This window comes from Canis lupus, chromosome 16, assembly GCF_048164855.1.
Source record: "Canis lupus baileyi chromosome 16, mCanLup2.hap1, whole genome shotgun sequence".
Classification (NCBI taxonomy): domain Eukaryota; kingdom Metazoa; phylum Chordata; class Mammalia; order Carnivora; family Canidae; genus Canis; species Canis lupus.
The window spans coordinates 48,293,085-48,318,005 of record NC_132853.1 but is presented as its reverse complement, the minus strand read 5'-3'; the positions used below and the strand labels follow the sequence as shown (position 1 = coordinate 48,318,005).

Below are 24,921 nucleotides of genomic sequence, written 5' to 3'. Positions count from 1 at the left end.
CCCCCAGCAGCCACTGCCAGCCCACCTGCCCAGCAAGCACCCTCCTTCCCGCTCTGCCTGCGGACAGGAAGGGGGGTCTGAGCTCTCTGGAGCCCTGCAGTGTGACAAAGACAACAACCAAGGAAGGCACGCGAATCTTCTTAAACTTCTCTCGTGATGGTTCCTAAGCTGTCACTCTTTATCAAGCCAATCGTGAAGGTTTTTCAAAACAATTCATTGTAAACTCAGTATTCTTTAAAAACTTTGATGCTGTGACAGTGCAAACAGCATTCATTTTATTGCTCAACTTCGGCATGGGCACATACATAGTTATTTTTTAAAAACCATTTATACAGATGTTATTGATAAAGCTCATGTAACAACCGAGTGAAAATACAAAGAATATCAAAGCTAAAACACTCTGTAATAAATACAAATACAATGAAAATGATAAAACTTTGTTTTTAAAGTCAGTTTGAGAGAAAGAAGAATATTACATGAAGTGAACTAATTACATCTAGAAACAAAACAACTCAGCATTTGGTACAATCATCACCCTAACTTAACGTTAGGTGCCACGTGTGGCACCCACCGGCTGCGTGCTACCGCTTAAAAACAGAAGCAGGAGGAGCTGCTCTATCAAACTGTACAGATGACTGAAATAATCTCTAATCCCCAACAATGCAACCAGTTCAACACACTGGAAGTTCAAAGCAGACTTAGTGTTGTAAAATAAAGCGAATTACATTGTATTTAAAAGAAAGGAGTTTTGTGCTCTGAACGTAAATGCTACCAAAAAAAGAAGAAGAAGGAGACTCGGTAAAAATAAAACCCATTCAGGGCAACAAACTATGTGCAAAACAGAATGTACACTATACACAGCACTATTTAAAAATTCTTTACATCAAGAAATTAGACCCTCTAAAACAAAACTCACCTCTGTACTGCATATGAGCTCTACAAAGTAATCACTGTTCATAATTAAGCACTCATGATGGAGAGGCACTGTATGGAAACGTGACATCACATATCTGGAATAACACAACTAGGGGCAGGGAGCAGAAAAACCCAGCTAAGAGGGATGTGTGGAAATAAATATTCACATTACACATGAGGGGCGAGTCTCAGATTTAATGACACAGTGGGGGTTTAGTTTGCTTAGCACCTGTTTGGAAGTAATCAGGTAACGTAATTTTGAAAAATGAAATCTAAATCATGTCTTTATAAATCATGTTGGTGATACCATAGACTGCTAGGGTAGATTTCTTTTAAAGCTCTATTAAGTCATCATTATAAAGTTAAAAAGGCACTCAAAAGCGATGGTACTAGCCTGCTTTACTGTACGTTATGATAGTAGCATTTACTCCTGCATCCATTGGTTAGGACTTCTCTAATGTGTTCAGCATGGACTTCGTTTTTGGAAGATTGTAACAGTAGGCACAATCACACTGCACTAGTGCTTTAATATAACATACAAGAGATGAGTCTGCAGCCGATAAGGTACTACCGTGAAAGCTGACAACTGATGGAGTTTAGAAACCTTTTCTGTACATTTCAAGATGTTCTCGAGTGCTACTAAGACACAAGGTGTCTGGGAAGGAAAAGGTCAGTGGAAGCACGTTACCACCGCACAGGACTACGACTAGCTTGCATGTAGCGGTCCAATTTGGCTGAATGAAATAAATTCAAATGCTTCGAAACTACACAAGCAGTTCTCAACTCTTTTTTTCTAAACAGCAAAATTTCTGCTTCTTTTATCCCCGCCCGCCTCCACCTCCCACCTCTGGGAAAACTTACTTGGAATTCCAATACATAAAAGAGAGGACTTGGGAACTGCTCCTGTACAAGGGGTTGAGAGTGGGGAGTTAGAGGCTCCAACTCAAATACCAACCAGGCCCCTCCTCTCCCTCCATCCCCTTCTCTCTTAAACCACTACTTCTGAGGCACCTCAGAGGAACCCCTTGGTTCGTGAACACAGACTGAAAACCAATCCATCAGATGAAAGAACACAAAGGGCCTATTCACTTGATAATTAAGCTGCAACATTTCCAAGGAGCTATCTCATCAAAATTTGCCCTTCTTGATTCACATCTGTGTAAGAAAAAATATATATAGTGCAGATTTCTGATAGTTGGATTTTAAAAGCCACCCATGACTTCAGATTTTTTCAATCCTTTACTCCAGAATTTTGGTTACCTTCTGGATCATGCAACATGCCACACACCTTGAAAGCTCAATCTGGGTATTTCAAAATCAGACACTGATCAACACCCAGGGAACTGGGATTCCCTTACCTCCAAAACAGAATTCTTCCGTTCTAAAGTAATTTATACCATAGATTCAGAATCACTATTTCTCCAGTAATCCTACCCCCTCCTCACCCCTACCTTCATTTTGTTAGGTAAAAACAGGGGTTTTCTAAGCTGGCTGAATAAAATTTTTCCTTTGTCATAATTTTAGCTGATTAAAATATTGAGCAGCTAAACAAAGATTGTGGATGGTTTACTTGATAGAAAGCTAGACCATAATTAAAATATAAATTAGGTGCACTTGTCATAGGAGACTTTGGTTTACAGAAATAGTATATATATTAAAGATACGCTGACCCAGCAAAAGAATGAAAATCCCATCCCATCCAACAATCTGAGGACCTATAAAAATGCAGTATTTCCATTTAAGATGAAGTAAATCCCAAATACCTGATCATACTGATTCAAGATTAAAAAATTAGGATTTTTTTAAAAGTCTCTTAAAAAAAGGAGCCCCTGAATGCATCTTACTGTATCAAATAAGCTAAGTTTAGACTAAATGGTTGCATTAGGAATCTGACAACCAAAATTATGTGGCTGTATTCCAGGAAGTTCGTGCTTGAAAAATATACAAAAGACTTACTTAGGCTAGTTTGAAACATATAATGCTTTTAAAATATAATGCTTTGCTATAGAAAAATGTAATTAAACATGTAAATGGCTTAATTGTTTTTTAAAGATAATGATTCCTTTAGCCAATTGTTTACAAAGGTAGAATAATTCAAAATAATTTTATTTATTTTTCTTTTACAAAGAGCAAGTACAGGAGCTGTTCAAAATCATGTATTCAATCAAAATGAAATGTGACGTGTACCGACTGCTGAAGTTGTCTTGATGTTTGAGAGACTTGAAATCTGTGGAGCAATTTGAATAGATTACCTTTTATAAAAATAGTAGTAGTCTTTAAGTGTAGAATACTGCCTAACTCTGGAAATGTAGGAAAAGTCAGCATTCTTTAGGTTCAAGATATTAATTTTAAATAGCAGCTGAGTGTGGCCTCATGGCAAAGCATAAAGACCTCTTTTTTTTCCTTGAAAAGGAATTTCAAAATTGTCCTTTCCCCTCACAGTGTCCTAAAAATCTTTTGAGGGGGGGGGGGGGGGAGGCATTTTCCTGTATTTCAGCATTCCGCGAAACTTTGCTGAAAGGAGGCTGTCGGTCGGGGTATAAATAGAGTCCTGGGTAAATCCTTGAAGTCCGTCATTCCACAGCAAACCCACATGTTTCTTCAATGGCTGTTAGCAGCTTTTCATATAACTTTTCATAGCTTTCATAGGGCGGAATGTCTATTCGATTGAAGCTGTAAATGAGCAAATCAGATTGACACAGTTCATTCAGAATAAGCAAACTGGTCTAGCAAGTGTATACTAATACAGTCACATCACATTTCATGACACACAGAAAATTAAAAGAAAAAGTTGTACTCCTCTAAAGTAGAGACTGCCACTTTCAGGCTTTCCTACCAATTTCTGCATAATCTCAAATTCAAATCGGTTTAAACCTAACACCTACGTACATGGAATGCAGGGGAAAAGCTTCAAAAACAACTTACCAAGTGTGGGCTTTCGGCAGGTTGTTAGTACAAGCATCAATCTGGTGTATGGTGAAGAGTCGTGGGCCTGCAGCGCCTGCAAAAGAAGTCAATGTGGGTCACGTCACTGTAGGTGTGTGTGTGAGTCTCCAAAATCTCAGAATAAAACTGATACGTAAACCACAAGGCCTAAGATGGAACCACTGGTGACTCCACATAAGCTGCCAAGGGCAGGAGAAAAAGAATCTGGGTCTTGAAAAATGAAATTGACCTTGGATAACACTGGATTCCTTAATATGCTAGCATATCAATTTGAGAAAAGGCCCAGGATTGGAATCCTTTGCCAACTTCTTCTATTAAAAAATCAATGTGCCAAATGTATGAGAAGAAAAGTAAATGGATAAATTCAAGATCAAATATATATATACACACATTCAAAAAGATGACAACCTAAATGCAAATTTAGATTTCATGCCTCAAACCTGGCCGAGAGCAAAAGATTAGCAGTCCATGGAATAAATTCCAGTTAACATAAGACACCCCATAAAAGTGTATGTAGAAATATAGCTTCACTTTACGCTTCTGGGTAGTCTGCTAACAAGTTCTCCAAGTAAGGAATTAAGCACAACTCCAAGGATGCCTTCCCTGTCCGTGGACTTCCAACACGTGTGCTGCGGGCAACGCTGTCCTGTCTGGCTGTGTAGGTCTTCAGATGTGACTGGTGGCAGCAGCCTTGCAAATGAAGAGCTTCAGAGGGAAAGGAAGCAAGTGCCACCCAGCGAAGCGCCACAATCCTTAGAGATATTGCCAACTCGCCCCCAAATTAAATAGCTATGCCGCAGAAAATAAGTCTTAAAAATGGAGTATGTTTGGAAATAAATGGTCTGACACTGTGCAATAATGACCAAACAAATGGCTTCCACAATGCAGGCTGCCTCCAAGAAAAGAATACAAAAGTAGAGGGAAGAGGCGTCCCAAGTGGGTTTTGGCTCTGCCAGGTTGAGGTGTGGAAGTGGAAGCAGACAGGCTTTCCCTACTGGAATGCGCCACACAAGTTAAAAGCCAGGTGACCAGAAAAGAAAAGGCAGAGACCACTGCCTACGGTCTCTAACGTACAGCACTCACTACAGGCACAGAGGCCCCAGGGAAAAGGTTCTTGGGAGGGGAACAAAGGAGAGGAAGGAGAAGAAGGTATCAAGATAAGGAGAGTCAGATATGGAAGAGAATGAAGAGAATCTGCTTAGAAGCCTGTGGTTTGTAAACTATATAAACCAAACATTGACGCCCTCCACCAGTGCTCTGATGCCATGTCGCGTTCCTCTGGCTTTTCTACCTTGTAAAGCTTTGAAGCCCTGCAGAGGCACTCTAGATGATCCTGTCACAAACTGAAGTAACCGTGCTCTTCGCTCTTCATCAAAAAACTCCACAGCCTTCCAGAACCACTTGACGACATTGCTGTCTGGTGTGCAGTGTTTTAATCGGGTGTTTACCTTCCAGTCGTTAACATCTATCTTTCCAAGTCCACAAATAATGAGCTGTTAAAATATTGCACAAATAATGAGCCAATGGAAATCCAAAGTTAAGCCCCAAATCCCTCAAACAGAACTTTAGATTTGTAGTGGTGGCTCTCATATGATGGTTCTTAATCAAAGATACAAATCAGAATCATCTAGAAAGCTTTTCAAAACATACACACCATCAGGTCCTATGTTCAGACTTCTGATTCTGTGGGTCTGGGGTGATATTAGGGATCTGTATTTAAAAGGATCCATGGGTGGTATCTACTTCCTGCAGGTTCCCTATCCAGAGTCTGAGAACCACCAGTGTGGAGAACATGACAGGATGAAAGTCTCGTATTTTCATAGAATTCTAAATTATGTTTAATGGACAGAAAATAGACTCAGAGTAAATACAGTGCCTTCCTTAATACCTGTATCATACTGGTATATCTGGTATATCATATCATGTATATACTGGTATATCATACTGGGTTTCAACACTTACGAGCTTTAGGATTTGGGCAATTGAGTCCATCCGCCTTGGCCAGCAGTTTCCACTGCTGTAATACTGTGTTAACACCTACTTTACTATATACCCTGTGCAAGAACCATACTGCTCAGGAACTCAAGAAATGGGTGCTGGATAAGCAAGAACAATCCATTTGATAATCTTTAAGTTACAGCAAAATACAAAATACAGAACTGCTCTGAGAGAGAGCTCTGCTGGACATCCTGATGCAAGGTCAGCATAGATGAGCCATATCAAAATCACTTGGATACTATTAATATATGTCTTTAGGGTCCAAGACTAATTCATCTAAGTATTTATAACAGTGAATTATAACAGTGTGTAGTATTAAAGCATAACATAACTGCAAACATAACTGCGAATCCCACATTTTGGAATTAGTTCTATTAATCCCATATAACACTAAAATAAATTATGTATTTTCATAAAAAAATTAATTTCATTACCAATAGAAACTACATAATAAACCCTAATCATATTGCATAAAATCTTCACCAAAGCTTCAATAGAGTTCTGGAAAGATTACTGAATCACAGCTAGGCTCAACAGGGAGGTAGGTATCCAAATAGGATTATGGAAGTATTTATAACACAAAAGATACCTCCTCAGTTCTTTTCTCCAGAGGAGTGGTAATTGTAAGGTGAAATTTCTCACTCATTTCAACCATTACTGCCATTCCTGGCCACTTCCACTGGCCATTTCACTACTGAATAGTTCAAACACAAAAGGAATGGGGTTAGGGAGTCAAGCCAATCTATTTAGATCCCCTAACAGGTCTATTAATAGATTTAATTAGAAAGGACACTGAAGGGGAATCTGGCTGGCTCAGTCAGAAGTCCTATGACTCTCAATCTTGGGGTTGTGAGTTCAAGGCCCATGCTGGGTGTAGAAACTACTTAAATAAATTTTTAAAAATTTAATTTTTTAAAAAAATTTATTCATTTGAGAGAGAGTACACAACGGCGGCAGGGTGGGGGAGCCAGAAGCAGATTCCCTGTTGAGCAGGGAGCCTAATGCAGGCTTGATCCCAGAATGTGGAGATTATGACCTGAGTAGAAAGCAGATGCTTAACCAACTGAGGCCACCCAGGTGCCCCAATAAATATTTTTTTAAAAAAAGAAAGGACACCGAGGTTAATGAATTTTAATCAATTTTTACATTTATTTGTAGATTTCAAATATTTATGCTACTCCTAGCCACGAATTAAATTTGGGGCCTTCAGTAGAATAAAAACCTCATTATTTTTTCAAAGTAGTTCAGATGTATTTGTATAAAAGTCTTAATTATAAAACCAGTTCAGATGTATTTGTTTAAAAGTCTTAATTATAAAACCTCATTATTTTTTCAAAGTAGTTCAGATGTATTTGTTTAAAAGTCTTAATTATAAAACCAGACTAAAGGTGTTTTAACAACCAGCTTTAAAAGAAAACAAAAAAATGGTTAACTGTTTATTACTGCTATTGGTAACGAATATTTCCAAAGAGAAGAAAGATGTTTAGATACACTTTATCCTAAATGTTTTAATTATTTCTCTATGATCTTGTTTATCAAATGCTGTCTTGCAAAGCTTAGTGTAAATCCAATTGAACCTAAGCTTTTCATTCAAAAAATTTCAATATGGTGGAGACAAAGTGATGGCATTTAATTATATCAATGACCACTGAATTAGGAAAAAAAAAATAACCACTTAATTAGGGAATAGAAAACATGTACATATAGAAGAATGTACACCTAAGACATGAAATCTGTTGAAAATAAGAAAAGAAAATATGGAAACATAAGAGTGTTCACAATATGAGAGAGATGGCTTACTTGTAGAAAATCCAAAGCATAAATAAAAAGCTTTTCCAAAGCAGGAAAGACCTTTCCTGTGAATAAGAATTCTTAAGCACTGTACCATAAAACTTCAAAAGCACCAGCAATATGACTTTCCTCTAAAACGCAGTTAACAGAAAATTCCCAACCTTCCCTGTGACACTAAATGATGTCATGACATTAACATACTGACCTCTAACTCCTTCTCATCAAATGTCTTCAGCAGATGCTGTGGAATTACTTCATTAAATCCTTTCTGCAGAGCCAGGAATTGCGCCTCAATGCCTCGTAAAAATCTCCAGTTCACATAGAGCCTGTAAACATTGGGCAGGGATTTCACACAATCAAATAGATTCAGATTTGGTGACTATTACGAATCTCTACTTGAGCAACAGTACACCTTGTGAGCACCTAGCATTAAGAGTTTAGTCTAGAGTCTAGGCTGCCTGGGGGGCTCAGTCAGTTTGGGGTGCAGCTCTTGGTTTCTGCCCAGGTCCTAATCTCATAGGTCATGAGATCAGGCTCCACATCAGGCCCTGCACTCAGCTCAGAGTCTGCTTGTGATTCTCTCCCTCTTCCTCTCCTCCCCACCACCCACACCAGCCACTCTGCAACCCCCAACCCTGCTCTCTCCCTCTCAAACAAATAAGTAAAATCTTTAAAAAAAAATTAATCTACAGTCTAAAGGAATCTCAGATTCCTGAGGGTACTGGACCTGGACCTGAGAGATAGTTCATTATAAATGAAAAAGTGGAAACCTTCCACTAACAAAAGCAGCATAAATAAAGCAACTCTGCAAATCAGAGAAACTCCTAGTACACTGGAAGGCAGCTAGAAATTAGTTGGGTCTGAAGTTAAAATCTGTACGAAACGTCTTTCTGAACTTTTAGCATACATGCCACCAATCAGAAAGAAAGAGGCCATTCAACCAAAACAGACTATTTTTATGGTTGCACTTCAAAGTATTATCTGAATGTGTGGGGTATTTTGTTTATATTTTGCGGGTGGTATGTAGGGAAAGAGGAAGTAAAGACACTCTTTAAATCCAAAATGAGAACAGTAAAAGCCAATAGTAAACACTTTTTGATTAAATACTCATTGTTCCCTGGAGGCCTTAAAAAAAACTGGAAGATCTAAAAAAAAAAAAAAAAACAAAAAACTAGAAGATCTAATTCTACCAACAAAAAGTATACCAGACTACATCTAACATGTAGCTTTACTTATATTTTTGACTTGGACTTATAACCAAATTGCCTTTTAAAAAAATCTATCTACCTGGGAAAACTCCTCCATCTCAAAAATCTCAGAACTATTCACCTTCCAAATATGTCAACATTTCTACTTCCAAACCTAGGGAAACAATTCTCTATTTTAAGAAGCTACTTAAGATTAGATCCTTTGGTGGACCTCATTTTTATTTAAGAGGACAGCAAAATTGTGCATCTACAAAAGTTTTTCTAATTTTTTTCTGTCAAAACTGTATCTGGTAGGAGATATGACTTTGTGCTAAAAACATGCTTGAGTCCCAGCAAGTGGGGTCTAAGAACTCAGCAGTCCATGCTAGATCCCAAAGTGACACACTACTGAATGACATTCAGGAAATTCCCATCCATTCTTTTATTCGCCAATTAGAAATGTAATAACATGCACGTTTTCTATGTAAAGAAAAATCAAACAGTAAATGTAGAGACAGAATAAAAACTGAAAGCCCATTCTATTACCCTCCCCTCCCTGTCTGCATCCAGGTCCTGCACTCACACTCCCTCATCCTAGCCAAACACCTTATTGGTATGTAGTCTTCCTGGACATCTTCCGAATAATTATAAAATAACACAGACTTTGTTTCCCATAATGTCTAAAACTTGCCTTAAAAAAAAAAAAAGCATATCTACTTATTTTAAGTAATTTCTATACCCAATCTGTAGCTCAAACTCATGACCCTGAGATCAAGAATCACATGTTCTTCCAACTGAGCCAGCCAGGTGCCCCTAAAACTTGCTTTTTAAATCTAACAACTTATATAGTCTCTTTCTTTTAAACATCCATCCATATAATATTCTGTTGAGTGTATGTATGTATGTAAATTGTTCTCCTCTAATATACTTCATTAGTTTCCAGTTGTTTTTACAAGCAGTATTTAAGTGAACATCCTTATTTATATTTAACTACCATGTGTTTCCACAGAATAGATTCCTAAAAAACAGGGCTGCTGGTTGAAAGGCATGTGCATATTCATTTTGGGAGCTGTTATCAAATTGCTTTCCAAAAAAGCTATTCCAGGGTTCACTCCCATGAACAGTCTGTGAGACTGATGGGCCTCAATGTGTCAACCAGGAAAACTTAAGCCAGTAAGACTTAGAGACATAATCTACACAAAAAGAACAGTGTGCACATTTCTGTGTACATGTGGCAAAGTTCAAACACCTACATTAGATTACCATAGTTTTATGTTTCAAAGAACTTTAGTTCACATAGGCCAAATGATCTAACCCAGTATTTCAAAACTCCTCAATCATCAGGTGATTATATAAAATTTGAAGAACATTTCTTATATTTATCCCTTAAACTCACTATTTATAAACAAAATGACTGCTGGAAACACAGCATGTAGTGTTCTGTACAGCTAGCTGTGGCAGTTCTACTACAACTAGCCCCATGCACCCTGTTTCTTGGTATTCATGCCTTTAAACAGTTCCCCCCACACACGCTGAGCCTGGGCTGGTTTGTGACTCCCTTTAACAGAAGAACATAGCAGAGTTGATCCAGCCAGTTCCAGGCTTAGGCCTTAAAAAGATTTGACAACTTCTGCTTTTGTGCTCTGAGAAACCAGCTGCTCCTAAGAAGTCTGGCTATCTTGCTGGGGAGACAGACACCACGAGGAGAATTCTGAGAGGCCTCAGACTTGACATGGAGATAACCAGGGAGCCTAAACCAACAGTGAGAACAAGATCCCAGATGGTGACCCAGTGACCATTCCAGCCAGCTTCCAGCCACCGTAGCCATCCTAGCTGAGGGCTCAGGTATTTGAATGAAAAGGCCATCCTGGGGTCAGTCCCAGCGAACACCACATGGAGGAACCCTATGCTATCCCTACTGTTCTCTACCCAAATTACCTGTAGAATTGAGAGATAAAATAAAACAGTGGTTGTTTTTAAAGCCACTAAATTCTGCAGAAGCCTATTTTGTAGCAATAAGCAACACTACCTAAATATATCAGTGTTTTTCTGTATTGTCATTCGAGAGCATTAAAATAATTCTCAGGCTTGAAAACACAGAAGTGTTTACCTGACATATTCTTTTTTATTTTCTTCAGTAACAGGGATACTCTTGCCATTTGGTTTAAGTTCATGCTGAATAATTTCACCATATGCGTTATGTTCGACACAGAAAGTATGGTCCAAAACACCTGTAATATCATTCTCACTAGAAAGGAAAAGAGAGAAAGATATTAAACTGGAAAATCTAAAATATGGATCCTACAGATGTCTTAATTGGTGAGACAAATAAAATTAAGATAGTTTCATGACATCACAAATATAAGATCAGATTCCTTTTGCCAGTCCTTATGCTACCATATATCCTAGTTTTGGGGCAGAAAGGTCAAAAAGCTTTAACCTTCATAAACACAGGAAACATTTCACTTCCTGAGTAATGACAAAGTCCCCTGCCAAAGCTGGGCTTTACATAGGGAAAACTTCAGTTATGTTTGGCTTTTAGGTAAGAAGCCCTATTTGAATCTGGGTACCCCCATGCAACCAAATACCTGAGTGTCCCATGGGAAAGCTACCTGTGTATTTGAAAACTAAGTATGGCCAATGTATATTCTTAAGTAAATGGCCTCTGACAAAACACAACTGATTCTTCTAGGTATCTTTTTTAAAGTATGGTTTCAACAATCACTACTGCAGCAGGAATTTGCTATTCTCACACATGCAGGATTGGAACAGAACTTCTATCATGTGGAGGAAATCATTATTATGTGGTACCTTTAAAAACAGAAATATACTTGTTCTCCACCCCCCTCTTTAAAATAGTACTTTGGGGCACCGAGGCGGCTCAGTCGGTTAGGTGTCTGCCTTAGGCTCAGGTCATGATCACCAAAGTCATGTGACAGAGCCCCTCATTAAGCTCTCTGCTCAGCAGGGAGTCTGTTTCTTCCTCTGCCCCTCCCCCTGCTTGTGCTTTCTCTAGTTCTCTCAAATAAATAAAATCTTTTTAAAAAATAAAACTAAAGTTAAGTAATAGCACTCTAGGGAAGTTGAAATATACAGGAAAGCAGTAGAAAGCAAAAGTCTTTTGCAATTCTAAAACTCAATCTCTCTCAATATTTTCTGCACATCATTTTTTTAAAAAAAAGTACATCCATTTTGAAACATGTATCTTTTTTTAAGGTTCAGATTCTAATTATAATGAACAGACACAAGACTCAATACATACAGTATCCACACTAAACTGTTATGAAGATCTGGATCAACTAACTCCATGTCATCCAAAGTAATTGACTTCCCAAGCAACTGTTTATAAAAAGGCAATGTGAAACCACCATCAATATAATGTCCATGAAACACAGCCATTCCCATTATTCGTCCAACAAAGTGGAAATATGATAAATGTTCCTGAAATTGAGAAAAGTTTACATAAATAGTCAAGTTAAATGATATGCATTTATGAATATGAATTAAGCAACATTCATCTTTTTTATAAGTATCAATTTATACTCTACAACTTATTTAAGTGGAACAGATTATCACACCAAAGGTCAGAATCAATGGGGAGAGTTGTCTATAGGGCATGTTCAAAATTCTCTCCATTGCTAAAATATCACACCAGGGACAATGTACTCCCAGAGTACAGTCACTTTGTAAAAATTAGAAATTAAGTCCAAACTATACTCCCACTGTAGCTTCACGAAACCACTCACAGATCTCATTCTCTTCCTCTCCTTTTGTCACGTGCTGAGCACGTTATGATCCTGACTCCATTATGGAAAAAAAGCTTTCAATCCTAAACCTCCCTATTTCCTTGATCTAACCAGAAACTAATCTTCAGAACACCACAGACTTAAAAGTACAGATTTCATGTCTAACTTGGACTAGAGTCCTAGTTCTGCCACTTACTAGCCAGGCCTATTTGGACAAATTACTTAACCCCTATAGGACTCATTTTCCACATCTGAAAAAATGAGGGTAATAACAGTATCTCAAATAGGTCTCTGTAAGGAATAAAATGAGATGATGAAGCTCATGGTACTAGACGGGCATACGGTAGTAATGGGCTCCCCAAGCAGAACCTCACCTAAAAATCTTCCCTTTATAAAATCCCCCCCCCCAAAAAAAAAATAAAATAAAATTTCCCTGCAGTGAACCTAACATTTCTACCATGTATGAATATATTTGGTCTCTAATTATAAACTATAAAGATAGCTGCATTTTAAACTTTTTTTTTTACTTCTCTAATTAATAAGCAATCTTTAAGCTCATCTTAAACCTCCCTTTTATAGAAGAAAATATTTAGAAAAGACAAGTAAAACAAAAAACTCACCCATAATCTAATACCCAGAGATAACCTCTATCAGTATTATAGTGTAGAGTCTTTCAATGTTTACACATATATGTATTTACCAAAATTGTATCATCTTATTTTGCAACCTTTTCACTTAATGTATCATGAACACCATCTTTACATGTCATTAACTACTGTCCCACAGGGTCATTTTAATGGCCATATAATATGCCCTTGTATGGAAGGCTAAAAACAAATTAATAACAGCTACTAACTTTTGTCGAGTGATCAATAACATATAATAGGGTTAACAATGTACAACGCTATGCTAAACACTTACTGTGCAGGGTCCCATCCCTTCTGAGGTTCAAACTATGTTTATTATTATTAATAATGATAAAATTGAGGCTTAATCATAAAGCTAGTAAGTAAAAGGACCAGGTTATATGATTTCATGTCTTTCTAATTCCAGAATCTATGCTCTTAACCATTAATATAATTGTGCTTCGTATCATAATCTATTCAACCCATCTCTTATAAAAAATGTTTCCAATTAGGGCTACTTTAAACAATGATGTAGTAAACATCCCTGTGCACAAATTACTGCACAAATTTGTAACCATTTAGATATTTAGTAAGTATTTAGAAAATATTCTAAAAGCGGACTTGTGAAGAAGTTATGACTAGGCTAAGGACACTAATCCTGTATCATAAACTACACATTGACATTTCAATATGAAAAGCATTACAGGTCACAAGTTCATTCACATCATAACCACCAATCTTACCGGATTAACTGCAGAATCAGGATTGATCTGCAAAGTATAGATATCATCTCTTGAATACTGGAAGAGGCCATAGTAAGGATTCAACATTTCATGTGACAAGAGATATAACCACTCCCTAGAAAGCAAAATAGGACACAGAAATTTTTTTATTAATATTTTTCATTAAGATATGCTATTAATCATTTTAGCAAGGAATTTTTTTTGAAGATTATATTTATTTATTCATGAGCAATACAGAAAGAGAGAGAGGCAGAGACATAGGCAGAGGGAGAAGCAGGCTCCATGCAGGGAACCCGATGTGGGACTTGATCCTGGGACTCCAGGATCACACCCTAGGCCAAAGGCAGGCGCTAAACTGCTGAGCCATCCAGGGATCCCCACAAGGAATTTTTTAAATAAAAGAAAGTAGTTCTATAACATAATATTGGAAAAATCTACCATGCACCAAAAAGCAAATGAAATCTCTTGTTTTGTTATACTGGAATCACTCAATGTGGGGCAACTTTATGACATTTCAGTATCAGAAAGTATAAAGGTATTATCCAGAAGCACCAACCATTCATTAGATGCCACAGCCTAGTGATCTGTTACCTATTTAATTACTAAATAAATTTCTAATCCAGGATAAATATAAAATGAGGGGAAGGGTATGGTTTTGTTTCAAAACATCCACATGATCTATATTATCCTGGTCCATTCCTCTAATGGCCAATTTATACTGGTTTATACCGATACATAATATAGCATTAATTTTCTTTCACCTTTGGAGAAGGCTCTGTTTTGTTGTTGGTATTGTTTAGTAAGGAAATTATCCCATTTCATCATCTTTTTTGTGAAGACCTTAAAATATACCACAATAAAAGTAGTAAGTGGTCAGAGACCACAAGGCATTTGGTATAGGTAGGAACACAAGAGCAAGTCTCTATTTGGGGGGTTAGGTTCCATAATTGGTTTCAAGTGTACATCAGTATTTTTAAAAACCACATAATAAATAGTACTCTCACCTTAAACTTATGAAATCCTTTATGTTTTCCAAAGTATGAAAGATAACTTGTTATTCATCTTGGTAAAATAAAATCACTAGTTTAGGACTTAAAGAGATATAATTCTAGTCTCAATTCTTATCATTCTTCCACCAGGAAAGGTATTTAAGTATGCTCTGATATAACGGATTAAACAGACTGAATAGTGTTTTTAGGAAATGCAGTGAAACACTACTGACTAGTAATCAAAGAAAAATGTTTCAAAATTCTGTAAGTGACACAGTCTAAGTCAAATCACTACCATTTATGTAATACTGGAAAAACTCTAGAGATTAAAAAAGGATGTGAGGAAGGCCTACATGTAAGCGAGTTTGCCAACACACTTAACGCTCACCTAACATGTCTTCTATACTTTGTAAAGCATTTTTTTCTTTAAAGATTTTACTTATTTGAGAGAGACAGAGACACCAACAGAGATAGCAAGAGAGAGCACACAGGGAGGAGAGGGAGAGGCAGGCTTGATCAAGCAGACTTGATCACAGGACCCTGGGATCATGACGTGAGCCGAAGGCAGACACTTAACAGACTGAGCCACCTAAGCACCCCTTTTATGTATTATTTTAAAGGAAAATCCAAATTTTTGTTTTGTTTTGCCAAGTATTTAGAACACACATGTAAGCAGATCCCAGCTACTTGAGGGGTCTGCTATGCAACAGAGAACAGAAAATGCCTTTCATTGTCACATCCCATCCCAATCTGCCCATACCCTGACAGTAGTGAGGTTAAGAAATAAACAAGGGACGCCTGGGTGGCTCAGCGGTTCAGCATCTGCCTTCGGCTCAGGTCGTGATCCCGGTATCCAGGATTGAGTCCTACATCAGGCTCCCTGCATGGAGCCTGCTTCTCCCTCTGCCTATGTATGTCTCTGCCTCTCTCTCTCTCTGTCTCTCATGAATAAATAAATCTTATTTATTTATTCCCAGGACTCCAGGATCATGCCCTGAGCTGAAGGCAGACACTTAACCGCTGAGCCACCCAGGCGTCCCTAAATAAATAAAATCTTAAAACAAAACAAAACAAAACAAAACAAAAACTGGCTTATTTAAATGTACATATAATTACAGCATTTAGATTCCATCAACAGATAATTAACAAGTTTTTCCCAAGACATATTCAAATCTAGTTATGAGTAAGTCATAAGAATTCCACAGAAACTATCAAGTCCTCAGTATGATGTGCATGTGATCAATTCTAAAATTCCAAACTAAAAAAACTGTCCATTTATAGCTAAAAAGGCCACAGAATAAAAAGAAGTCTACAGGTGAAACAAGTTAATGCTAACTAATACTTATGGGACTTGGTGGAAACACAAATTTAATTTAGGCTGGATTTAGATTAGGGATGGCAGAAATATCATGATGGTCCTTAGGACGTTTCAGTACAGAAGCTGTAATGTTTCTGCTACATCTACATAAAGTAAATTTTCACACCTTGTAAAATAAATGTCTGTATGAATGTAGCATATACATTACAGCTTCCTTATTGAAACATCTTAAAGACCATGTATAATACATACGTATGTACACACACATACTTATGTGCACACACGAACGTTACTTTAATAAGGTTAAAAAGCACGGCAATGAAAGTAAAGGAAAACAGCATTTAGTTTAGAATACATGTCATTAAACTCTCCAGACGGTTGCTAACACTGCAAAGCAGAGGGAATAACATACGGAAGGAGAGAGATGGAGAGCAGGGTGTGTGGGACCCACCACAGCCCAGGTAGGGCTGCAACTAGTTTTCAGAGGAAGTCTCGCTGGGCTGTATCATCCATGAGGGAGTTCTCTATTACTCCATGCACCATGAACATATCTATTAGGACACCTCTATATCGCAAAAATTAGGGAATGTTACACTAGAAAATAAGTATCAGTGAGAAGGTTACCAGAGGAAGTATCTTAAACTTATAAATATAACCATATGTCATTCACTATTTACTCATGAGCAAATCTTTACCTGGCAACCCCTCCATAGTCGAGGCCTTCTTCTCCACGAAATTTTATCATTAATCGCTTCCACAGATCTTTTGGTCTCATTTTCATGACCTGCCGATAGGATTCCTTAAAAAAAAATTAACACAGTATTGTTACTAGGTGCTTTAAACTTGTTATTTAAACTTTCCCTTGCATCCCACCTACAAAGCATACATTTATTGAAAGGAGATGAAATTTGTTCACCAAATCAATGGATAAACTCCAAGTGTTTGAAACCTCATGGAACTTATAAAGACAAGATAGATATAGCTTAGTACTACTGAAATTAATTCATTTGATAAATACTGTATTACCAGCCTCAGTGCAAAACTCCATATTTAACTTCTATCAACCATGGCAATAACTACACTCACATTAAAAATGGAATTTGATAAAAGTACCGAATTTTTAAAAGCTGGTTAACCTAATTCTAGGCAGAAAGTAAAGATGAAAAAAATAAAGTTCAAAAGAACATTAGTAATCATTAATGTGATCTCCATTAAAGCAGTATCTTCATATTATTTTAAAATACAAATGACTGACTTACAAACAACGTCAGAACTGTCCCAAGAGAAAAAAGTTCATCCTTTAGGAAAAGGCTGATCAAATCCCCAAACATCTTTTACCCACGAATCCTCTGATGAGTGAGAAACCCCTGCCTTGGACCCTGTTCACTTATTAGGGAAGAACTTTGCAGGTGACAGTAGGGCTAAAAAATCCAAAGATAAAAGAATATACTAAAAAGGAAGATTTTCAATAAATTAAGGAAGTAGTCCATAAAGAAACAAAACCATTTTGTTTTTTTTTTTTTAAAGAATTAGAAAATAAGGGATGGCTATTTGTAGTCTTTTAAAACTCATTAACAGTGCAGGGGCACCTGGCTGGCGATGGAGCATGCAACTCTTGATCTCAGCATTGCGAGGCCAAGCCCCACACTGGGCACAGATTTTACTTTAAAATATTTATACACACACACACACACTAAAATTCATTAACAAATAATATTTGCAATGCAGAGACCAAGCTGAACCAACTGGAATATTTCACATTTTTCATTTCATTTAAATATTTATCTTCTAGATTAAATATCTGATATTGTCTTTACTCCCCATAATTAAAAAAGAAATTAATGAAACCTCCCATTCTAGAGAGAGAGGAATTCCAGAAAGTATTCTTAGAAAACAGTGTAACACTGAAAGTTAACTTTTCTATATTTAAAAATAAGACTTGTAAGTTTACCTCAAAAATCTCTTCCCTGGAAACCTCAATGCGGCAATGGCCAGCCTGAGGCTGCTGTTGGGAAAGTTCTTGCCGCAAAATTTTTAGTTTCTGAACCAGGTCTCGCTTGTACCGCGGGACTGTCAGACACTCGGCATCATCAGGGCAGAACGGTACCACTTGCTGTTGCTGTTGGTCTTTCAACTGGTTCTGCCGACTAAAAGTAAACAGGAATGTTATTTTAAATAAGAGACTGCAGTTGTACATTTAAAAGAGCATCATACTATAAAGCAAATCTACCCAAAATTTTCAGGCTTTATAATATTCTTGGCTTGACATTTTTGATGACAATTAACTAGCTTCAAAGTTTATTTCTCAGGATCTACACAAATTTATGAAATTGGATAACAGAGTTTTATCCATTCTTCTTTATACAGCTGCTGAGAACAAATTTCTCAAATACCATCTTTGTTTCTTTCTGCATAGTTGACCATCACTCATTTTAAAATTTAGACATATGTCAAATCCTGTGCCTGTTATCTGGAGTCAGTCTCTCTGGAAGAGACGCACAGCTTGAGCTGGTAGTTTGGCAGAGCCCCTTTTCCTATATGCGCTAAAGTCTAGACCACAAGAATGTGGAAGGTCACGTGTAAGTTACTGGCACAGAGAAATGAACACATTACAAACACGTCTAAATGCCTTATTAAATGGCTACTTTTCTTTTTATTGTAGTAAAATATGCAAAACATAAAATTTACCATTTTAACCTTTATCTAATATATATAGTCAGTGGCATTAAGTACATTCTCACTTTTGTGCTAAAGTGACTTCTAAGTGGGTACATATATGGTTTACCACAAATACATGAAAATAATCTCTCAAGTACAGCAGAAATATTCTTTTGAAAAGGCACATTGCCTACAGATATTTTTATTCTCTTGGCAAAAATACTGTAAGTTACAAGTAAGAATTTTTTTAAAGAACCTTATGATATAATAAACTACTTAATTCCAAAAAACTAGAAATAAAAAATCCAAAATTCACTATTGATGCCCTTGCAGACACTGAATCATTTTGGAGTTTAATTTTACACACAACAGACAGGAGCACAATCCTGTCACCTAAAAACAAAGGGCAATGGTAGCTTTGATAAATAAAAATAACTTTAAGATTTCTAACAAATCACACCAAACTTATTTTACATACAGTGATTCTTACATAAACCAGACCAGATTTTATTCCTAAAACACATAACTACCCAGAGAAAATACAGCTTCCATGAAAATTACAAATCACTATTTACTATTCTCATAAACATTAAAGATGTTTTTTATATACACATAACAGAGTATTATATTAAAGATACTCCCTAATCAGCTGTATAATCCTATGCCCAAAAAACCCCCAAAACAAAACAAAACAAAGACCAACTTGGGTATACCTCATACTACACACAAAAATGTAATTCAAAATCAGAGACCTCAATGTAAAACTGAAAGCCATTAAACTTCTGAAACACAAATGACAATTTTCATGGCCTGTGTTAGCCTGATTTTTTAGATATGACATCAAAAACACAATTCACAAAAGAACAAATGGATAAATTAAACTTCATCAAAATTTCAAAAAATACTGTTAAGAAAACAAAAAGATAAGTAATGGACTAGGTGAAAATCTTTCTGAGGCATATGTCTAATATTTTGGACTCTAAAATATTTAAAGAATGCTAAAAACTCAAAAATTAAATAAATGAACTCAATTTTTTAAAAAGAGGGCAAAATATTTCACCAAATAAGATACACAGATGGCAAAAAAGCATACAAAAAGATGCACAATGTCATTAGTTGGTAGATAAATTCAAATTAAAACTACAATGTGATACCACTATATACCTATTAGAGGGTCTAAATTTAATAAGGTTATACCAAATGTTAGCAAGGATGTGGAACAACTATAACACTCATACACACCTGGGAGGAATGTCAAATGGTACAATCACTTTGAAAAACCACCTGCCAGTTTTTTTCAAGTTAAACATAAGTCTATCATATGATGTAGTTATTCTACTCGTAGATGCTCATTTATCTAAGAAAAGTGAAAGCATATGAACATATAAAGACTTATACATAAACATCCATAATAGTTCTGTTATAACCAAAAACTGGGAATAATCCAAATGTTCATCAATAAGTAAATGGGTAATTTGTGGTATATCCATATAATGGAATACCACCCAGCAAAGAAAATAAATGACCTATACAAACGAGAGATGAATCTCAAATAGTTATGCTGGGTAAAAGAAAACAAAGAAGACCACATACTGCAGAAATGCATTCGTCTAACACTCTAGAAAATGCAAACTAATATATAGTGACAGAAAGCAGATCAGTGGTTAGCTAAAGACGGGGTATGTTTTGGACTGAATTGTGTCCAAAAAGATATGCTTAAGTCTTAACCCTCGGTGGGAAGTGACCTCATTTAGAAAGAGTCTTTGGGGGATCCCTGGGTGGCGCAGCGGTTTAGCGCCTGCCTTTGGCCCAGGGCGCGATCCTGGAGACCCGGGATCGAATCCCACGTCGGGCTCCCAGTGCATGGAGCCTGCTTCTCCCTCTGCCTATGTCTCTGCCCCTCTCTCTCTCTCTCTCTCTGTGACTACCATAAATAAATAAAAATTTTAAAAAAATACAATAGAAAGAGTCTTTGCAGAGGTTCTAAGGGGAGAACATACTGCATTAGGGTGGCCCTAAACGCAATAAACTGGTATCCTTATAAAAAGAGGGAAATTTGGATTTATACATACAAAAAGGGGTGGAAAAAGAAATAAACTTTGGCACTGTCTTCTGTTCCTAACACAGAATTCCTAAAATCCCCAAAGTTTCCAGAGTGACAGAGATGATAGAAGTGTCCCTTTGTTCTAATATTTGATCTTTGCCTCTGGTTTGACACAGCGCTCCTAAATCCCTTAGAATTTCCTGGGTATAGGGGCATTTTTTGCTTTAATGAGGTGACTCTTGGTGGGGTCCTAGATATTTATGGAGCTGGTTGCTAGAAAAAAAAAAGCTTGATTAGAACCCTGGAACTTCCACAGCCCCAAACTCCCAACCTCTGAGTAGGGGAGAAAGTTGGAGACTGAGTTAATAGGAGATGGATATCTCCACAAAACCCCCAAAATAGGGATCCTTGGGTGGCGCAGCGGTTTAGCGCCTGCCTTTGACCCAGGGCGCGATCCTGGAGACCCGGGATCGAGTCCCACGTTGGGCTCCCCGTGCGTGGAGCCTGCTTCTCCCTCTGCTTGTGTCTCTGCCTCTCTCTCTCTGTGTCTATCATGAATAAATAAAATCTTTAAAAAAAAAAAAAACAAAAACAAAATGATGAGCTTCCAGGTTGGTGAATGCACTGGGAGGGTGAAGCACCTAGAGAGGGCCTGGAAGCTCTAGGCGCTCCCATTCCCACACTTTGCCCTATGCAACTCTTCCATGTGACTGTTCAAGTTGTATCCTTTAAAATAAACTAGTAATGGCAAATAAAGTATTTCCTTGAGTTCTGGAACCGTTTTAGCAAATTACTCAACCCAAAGAGGGAGTCATAGGAACTCCCCAATATACAGCCAGTCAATAAGAAGTACAGAATATTTGGGATTGGCATCTGAGATGGTGATGGTCTTGTGATACTAAGCCCTTAACCTGTGGGGTCTGATGCTAACTGCAAGGTAGTGTCAGACCTGAATTCAACTGCTGCACACTCAGTTGTTACCTAGAGATCTAGAGAATTGGTAGGCTTGAGGGGAAAACCCACACACACGTGGTCATATGATTTATGTATATAAACAGATCACAGAAGACCACATGAAGACAAAGATGGAGATGATGTGTCTGTAAGCCAAGGAACAGCAAGTTTTTCCAGCACCCAGCAGAAGCTAGGAGAGGGGCATGGAATGGATTCTCCTTCAGAGCCTCCAGAAGGAACCAATTCTGCTGACAACTTAATTCTAAACTTCTAGCCTCCAGAACTGCGAAAAAACAAATTTCTGTTGTTTTAAACCACCCAGTGTATGACAATTTGTCACAACAGCTCTAGGAAACTAATACAGGTGGAAGCCCTAAAGGAGGAGGGGGGTTAACAAAGAAGCACAAGGAAATCTAGGGGAAGGATGGATTACGTTCATTTTCTACATTGCAGTGATGGTTTCACAGATGTATAATATGTCAAAACTTAAATTGTACACTTTAAACATGCACAGTTTATTGTACGTCACTTACACTTCAATAAAGGTAATTTAAAAAAAAAACCCTCTGGGATGGCTTCAACTATCCTGGAGCTATTTATGATGCACTAACAGAAAAATAAAAAATATCTACCCTATAAAACATCCTGTCTCGTCAAGTGTGCTACAGTGTACCTTTCCTTAATACTTCAGGACAGGTTCCTACTTAAGCACAGTGGATTAAAATACTCGTGTATCAGAGCAAAACAAGTTATATATTCTTATGTAAAATTTTGTCCAACAAAAGTAACTTATAATTGAAGAGAGCAGACATTCTAATGCATTACAAATGGCATCTTTAGTCTTCTCTTGTTCAGGCTTGCACTTTAACATGTATTATTTCAGAAACTTACTTTAAAACTAAATGCAAGTTAGCAGAGAGCCGAGGATCTGTAAACTGTGTTGTTCTGTTGTTATGGTCAACGAAATAAACTCTGCCTGTAGCTGTATTACGGATCTCCCATCCAGGAGGCAATGGACCAAGCTCTTCACAATTGATGTTGCTAAGATCCCTGCAAAAACAAATATAAAATAAAAAATACCTCATTGCTGGGCCTGCTGAGCCAGGCAAGTGTAAATGACACAGAACAATTCCATGAAGTCTGAGAAAATGTATTGTTTCAGAAACCTGAGATGTTCAGCTAGAATCTTTAATTCCCAATGGTTTAACAAACTTGCATATTCAAAACTCAATTCATAAATGGCTCAGGAACTCATCACATAGCCTACATTTTTAGTAAGTTCATTCCTGGGCTTTAACGTAATACAGATTTTAAATTAATATAAAAGCAATCACAACATTTGCCAATATAAGCTGCTTCAATACTTGTCTGACAAAATACTGCTTTACAAATGTCAGTGACATAAGGAATGAAATGTTTTCTAAAATTTCCCTTCAATTATTACTTTCATTATTATACCGTAAGATTTGTGTAAATAAATGTTCATTCCATATTAAATTTCCCAACAAAGCGAACTGGAAATGTTATTGAATTTAGAGACCCTGAAAATAATCACAGTATATTTTTTAAAGGAAAACTGCTCCATTTTGAATTTTGAAACCTACAGAGCTGGTAGATGAAAAACGCTTTTAAGACACCTAAAGAAGAATGCTCTAAGGCTTACTGCTACAGCAAAAAAAGCAAAAAGACTTTTAATGGATCAAAGACCATTGTTATTGTATTATACATTCTTAAAACACTATTATATATAGGTAAGATTAACAGGACCTTAAAGAATTAAATAAAAACATGTCTAATGTAAACTTAAACTATAACAGATAATTGTAATGATTAATCTCATCAAAATCATGTCTTAAAAGTTCAACTAGAAAAAGATTTTTCCTGAAATAACCTCTTCTTTGTCATGGTAAAGCATAATGATGGACACATATAAGCACCCAGATTTGCTGAAACAATGATCTGACTTCTGCTTATAGGTGCTCCAAGAGACTCTTCTGCTACAGATCAACTAAAGCTTAGAAAATATACTGCTAGCCTCAAAAGAGGTGAGACAAAAAGTTCCAAGCATCTTCCTCAAATTAAAAAAAAAAAAAAAAAAAAAAAAGTGACTGGAGCTGGAGCTGGTACTGATGGCAGGCAGGCAGAGGGGTAGGGCTGCCAGGGAGTAGTTGTTAACTGGGAAACTCAGCCCCAGGCCAGCAGCAAGTTTGGAAAAGGAAATCTGGAACTTCCCCACTAAGCTGAGAATTCAAAGGGAAGATGAAATGATTCCAGGAAAACTTCCTCAATTCCCCTTTAGGTCCACAGAATTCCAACCAATTAAGATCAAACAAATTCACAAAGATCACCACACACTCCAGAAAGAAAGGTCATGATGGACGACTGAGAGTGAGTGGAAACTGTAAACCACAGAATTAGATCCCTAAGTACTGTCAGAGATCAAACAGAACAGCTCTGATAGGCAACCTTTACAAAGGTTGGGGGGGGGGAGGGGAGTAAGAATTACAAAGACAAACTATCAATGAGAGATTATTAAGAATGAACAGATGGATTTTTTAAATGGAACTTTTAGAAATGAAAAGTGATTACTGAAATCAAAGAATAATTCTTCTGATATAATACAGTTTGGTTTTATATAATTTTATTTAGAATTTTATAAATCTATTCATATGTGAGAGAGCTCTAAAGAATGGGTTAAAAGAGCAGAAAACTGGAAGCCATCTTTATATCCAATTGGGAAATAAAGAAAAATGGAATGTTATACACAGCCATAAAAGTACAGATTTGTACCACAAGACAACATACTTAGCATGAAATACAACAAATAATAAGGCCTTAATCACGACTTTTAAAGATAAATACAAAAGATGGTAAAATGGGACTTCTCACATAAATCTTACTGTGTATCTTTAAACAAAAGTGTCTGAGTTACACTATTTTATAAATGTCTTTGAACAGTAATATTTTAATATAATCTAAATATTCATGGTCTGCTTTGATAAAAGA

The 24,921-nt window shown here is 36.9% G+C and overlaps 1 protein-coding gene across 1 annotated transcript in view; it reads right to left on the bottom strand.

Moving 5' to 3' along the window:
• Nucleotides 1–230: 230 nt before the first annotated feature.
• SMURF2 (SMAD specific E3 ubiquitin protein ligase 2) overlaps nucleotides 231–24,921 on the bottom strand; it is a 123,262-nt gene continuing 98,571 nt past the window's right edge. The window contains exons 10-19 of the mRNA XM_072781119.1: nucleotides 22,807–22,965; nucleotides 18,211–18,406; nucleotides 16,955–17,058; nucleotides 13,953–14,067; nucleotides 12,100–12,278; nucleotides 10,948–11,085; nucleotides 7,856–7,976; nucleotides 5,153–5,354; nucleotides 3,841–3,916; nucleotides 231–3,588 (exon numbers count right to left, since the gene is read on the bottom strand). Coding sequence (XP_072637220.1) covers nucleotides 3,489–3,588; nucleotides 3,841–3,916; nucleotides 5,153–5,354; nucleotides 7,856–7,976; nucleotides 10,948–11,085; nucleotides 12,100–12,278; nucleotides 13,953–14,067; nucleotides 16,955–17,058; nucleotides 18,211–18,406; nucleotides 22,807–22,965 — 1,390 coding nt within the window. The 3' untranslated portion in view covers nucleotides 231–3,488. The remainder of the gene's footprint in view (nucleotides 3,589–3,840; nucleotides 3,917–5,152; nucleotides 5,355–7,855; nucleotides 7,977–10,947; nucleotides 11,086–12,099; nucleotides 12,279–13,952; nucleotides 14,068–16,954; nucleotides 17,059–18,210; nucleotides 18,407–22,806; nucleotides 22,966–24,921) is intronic.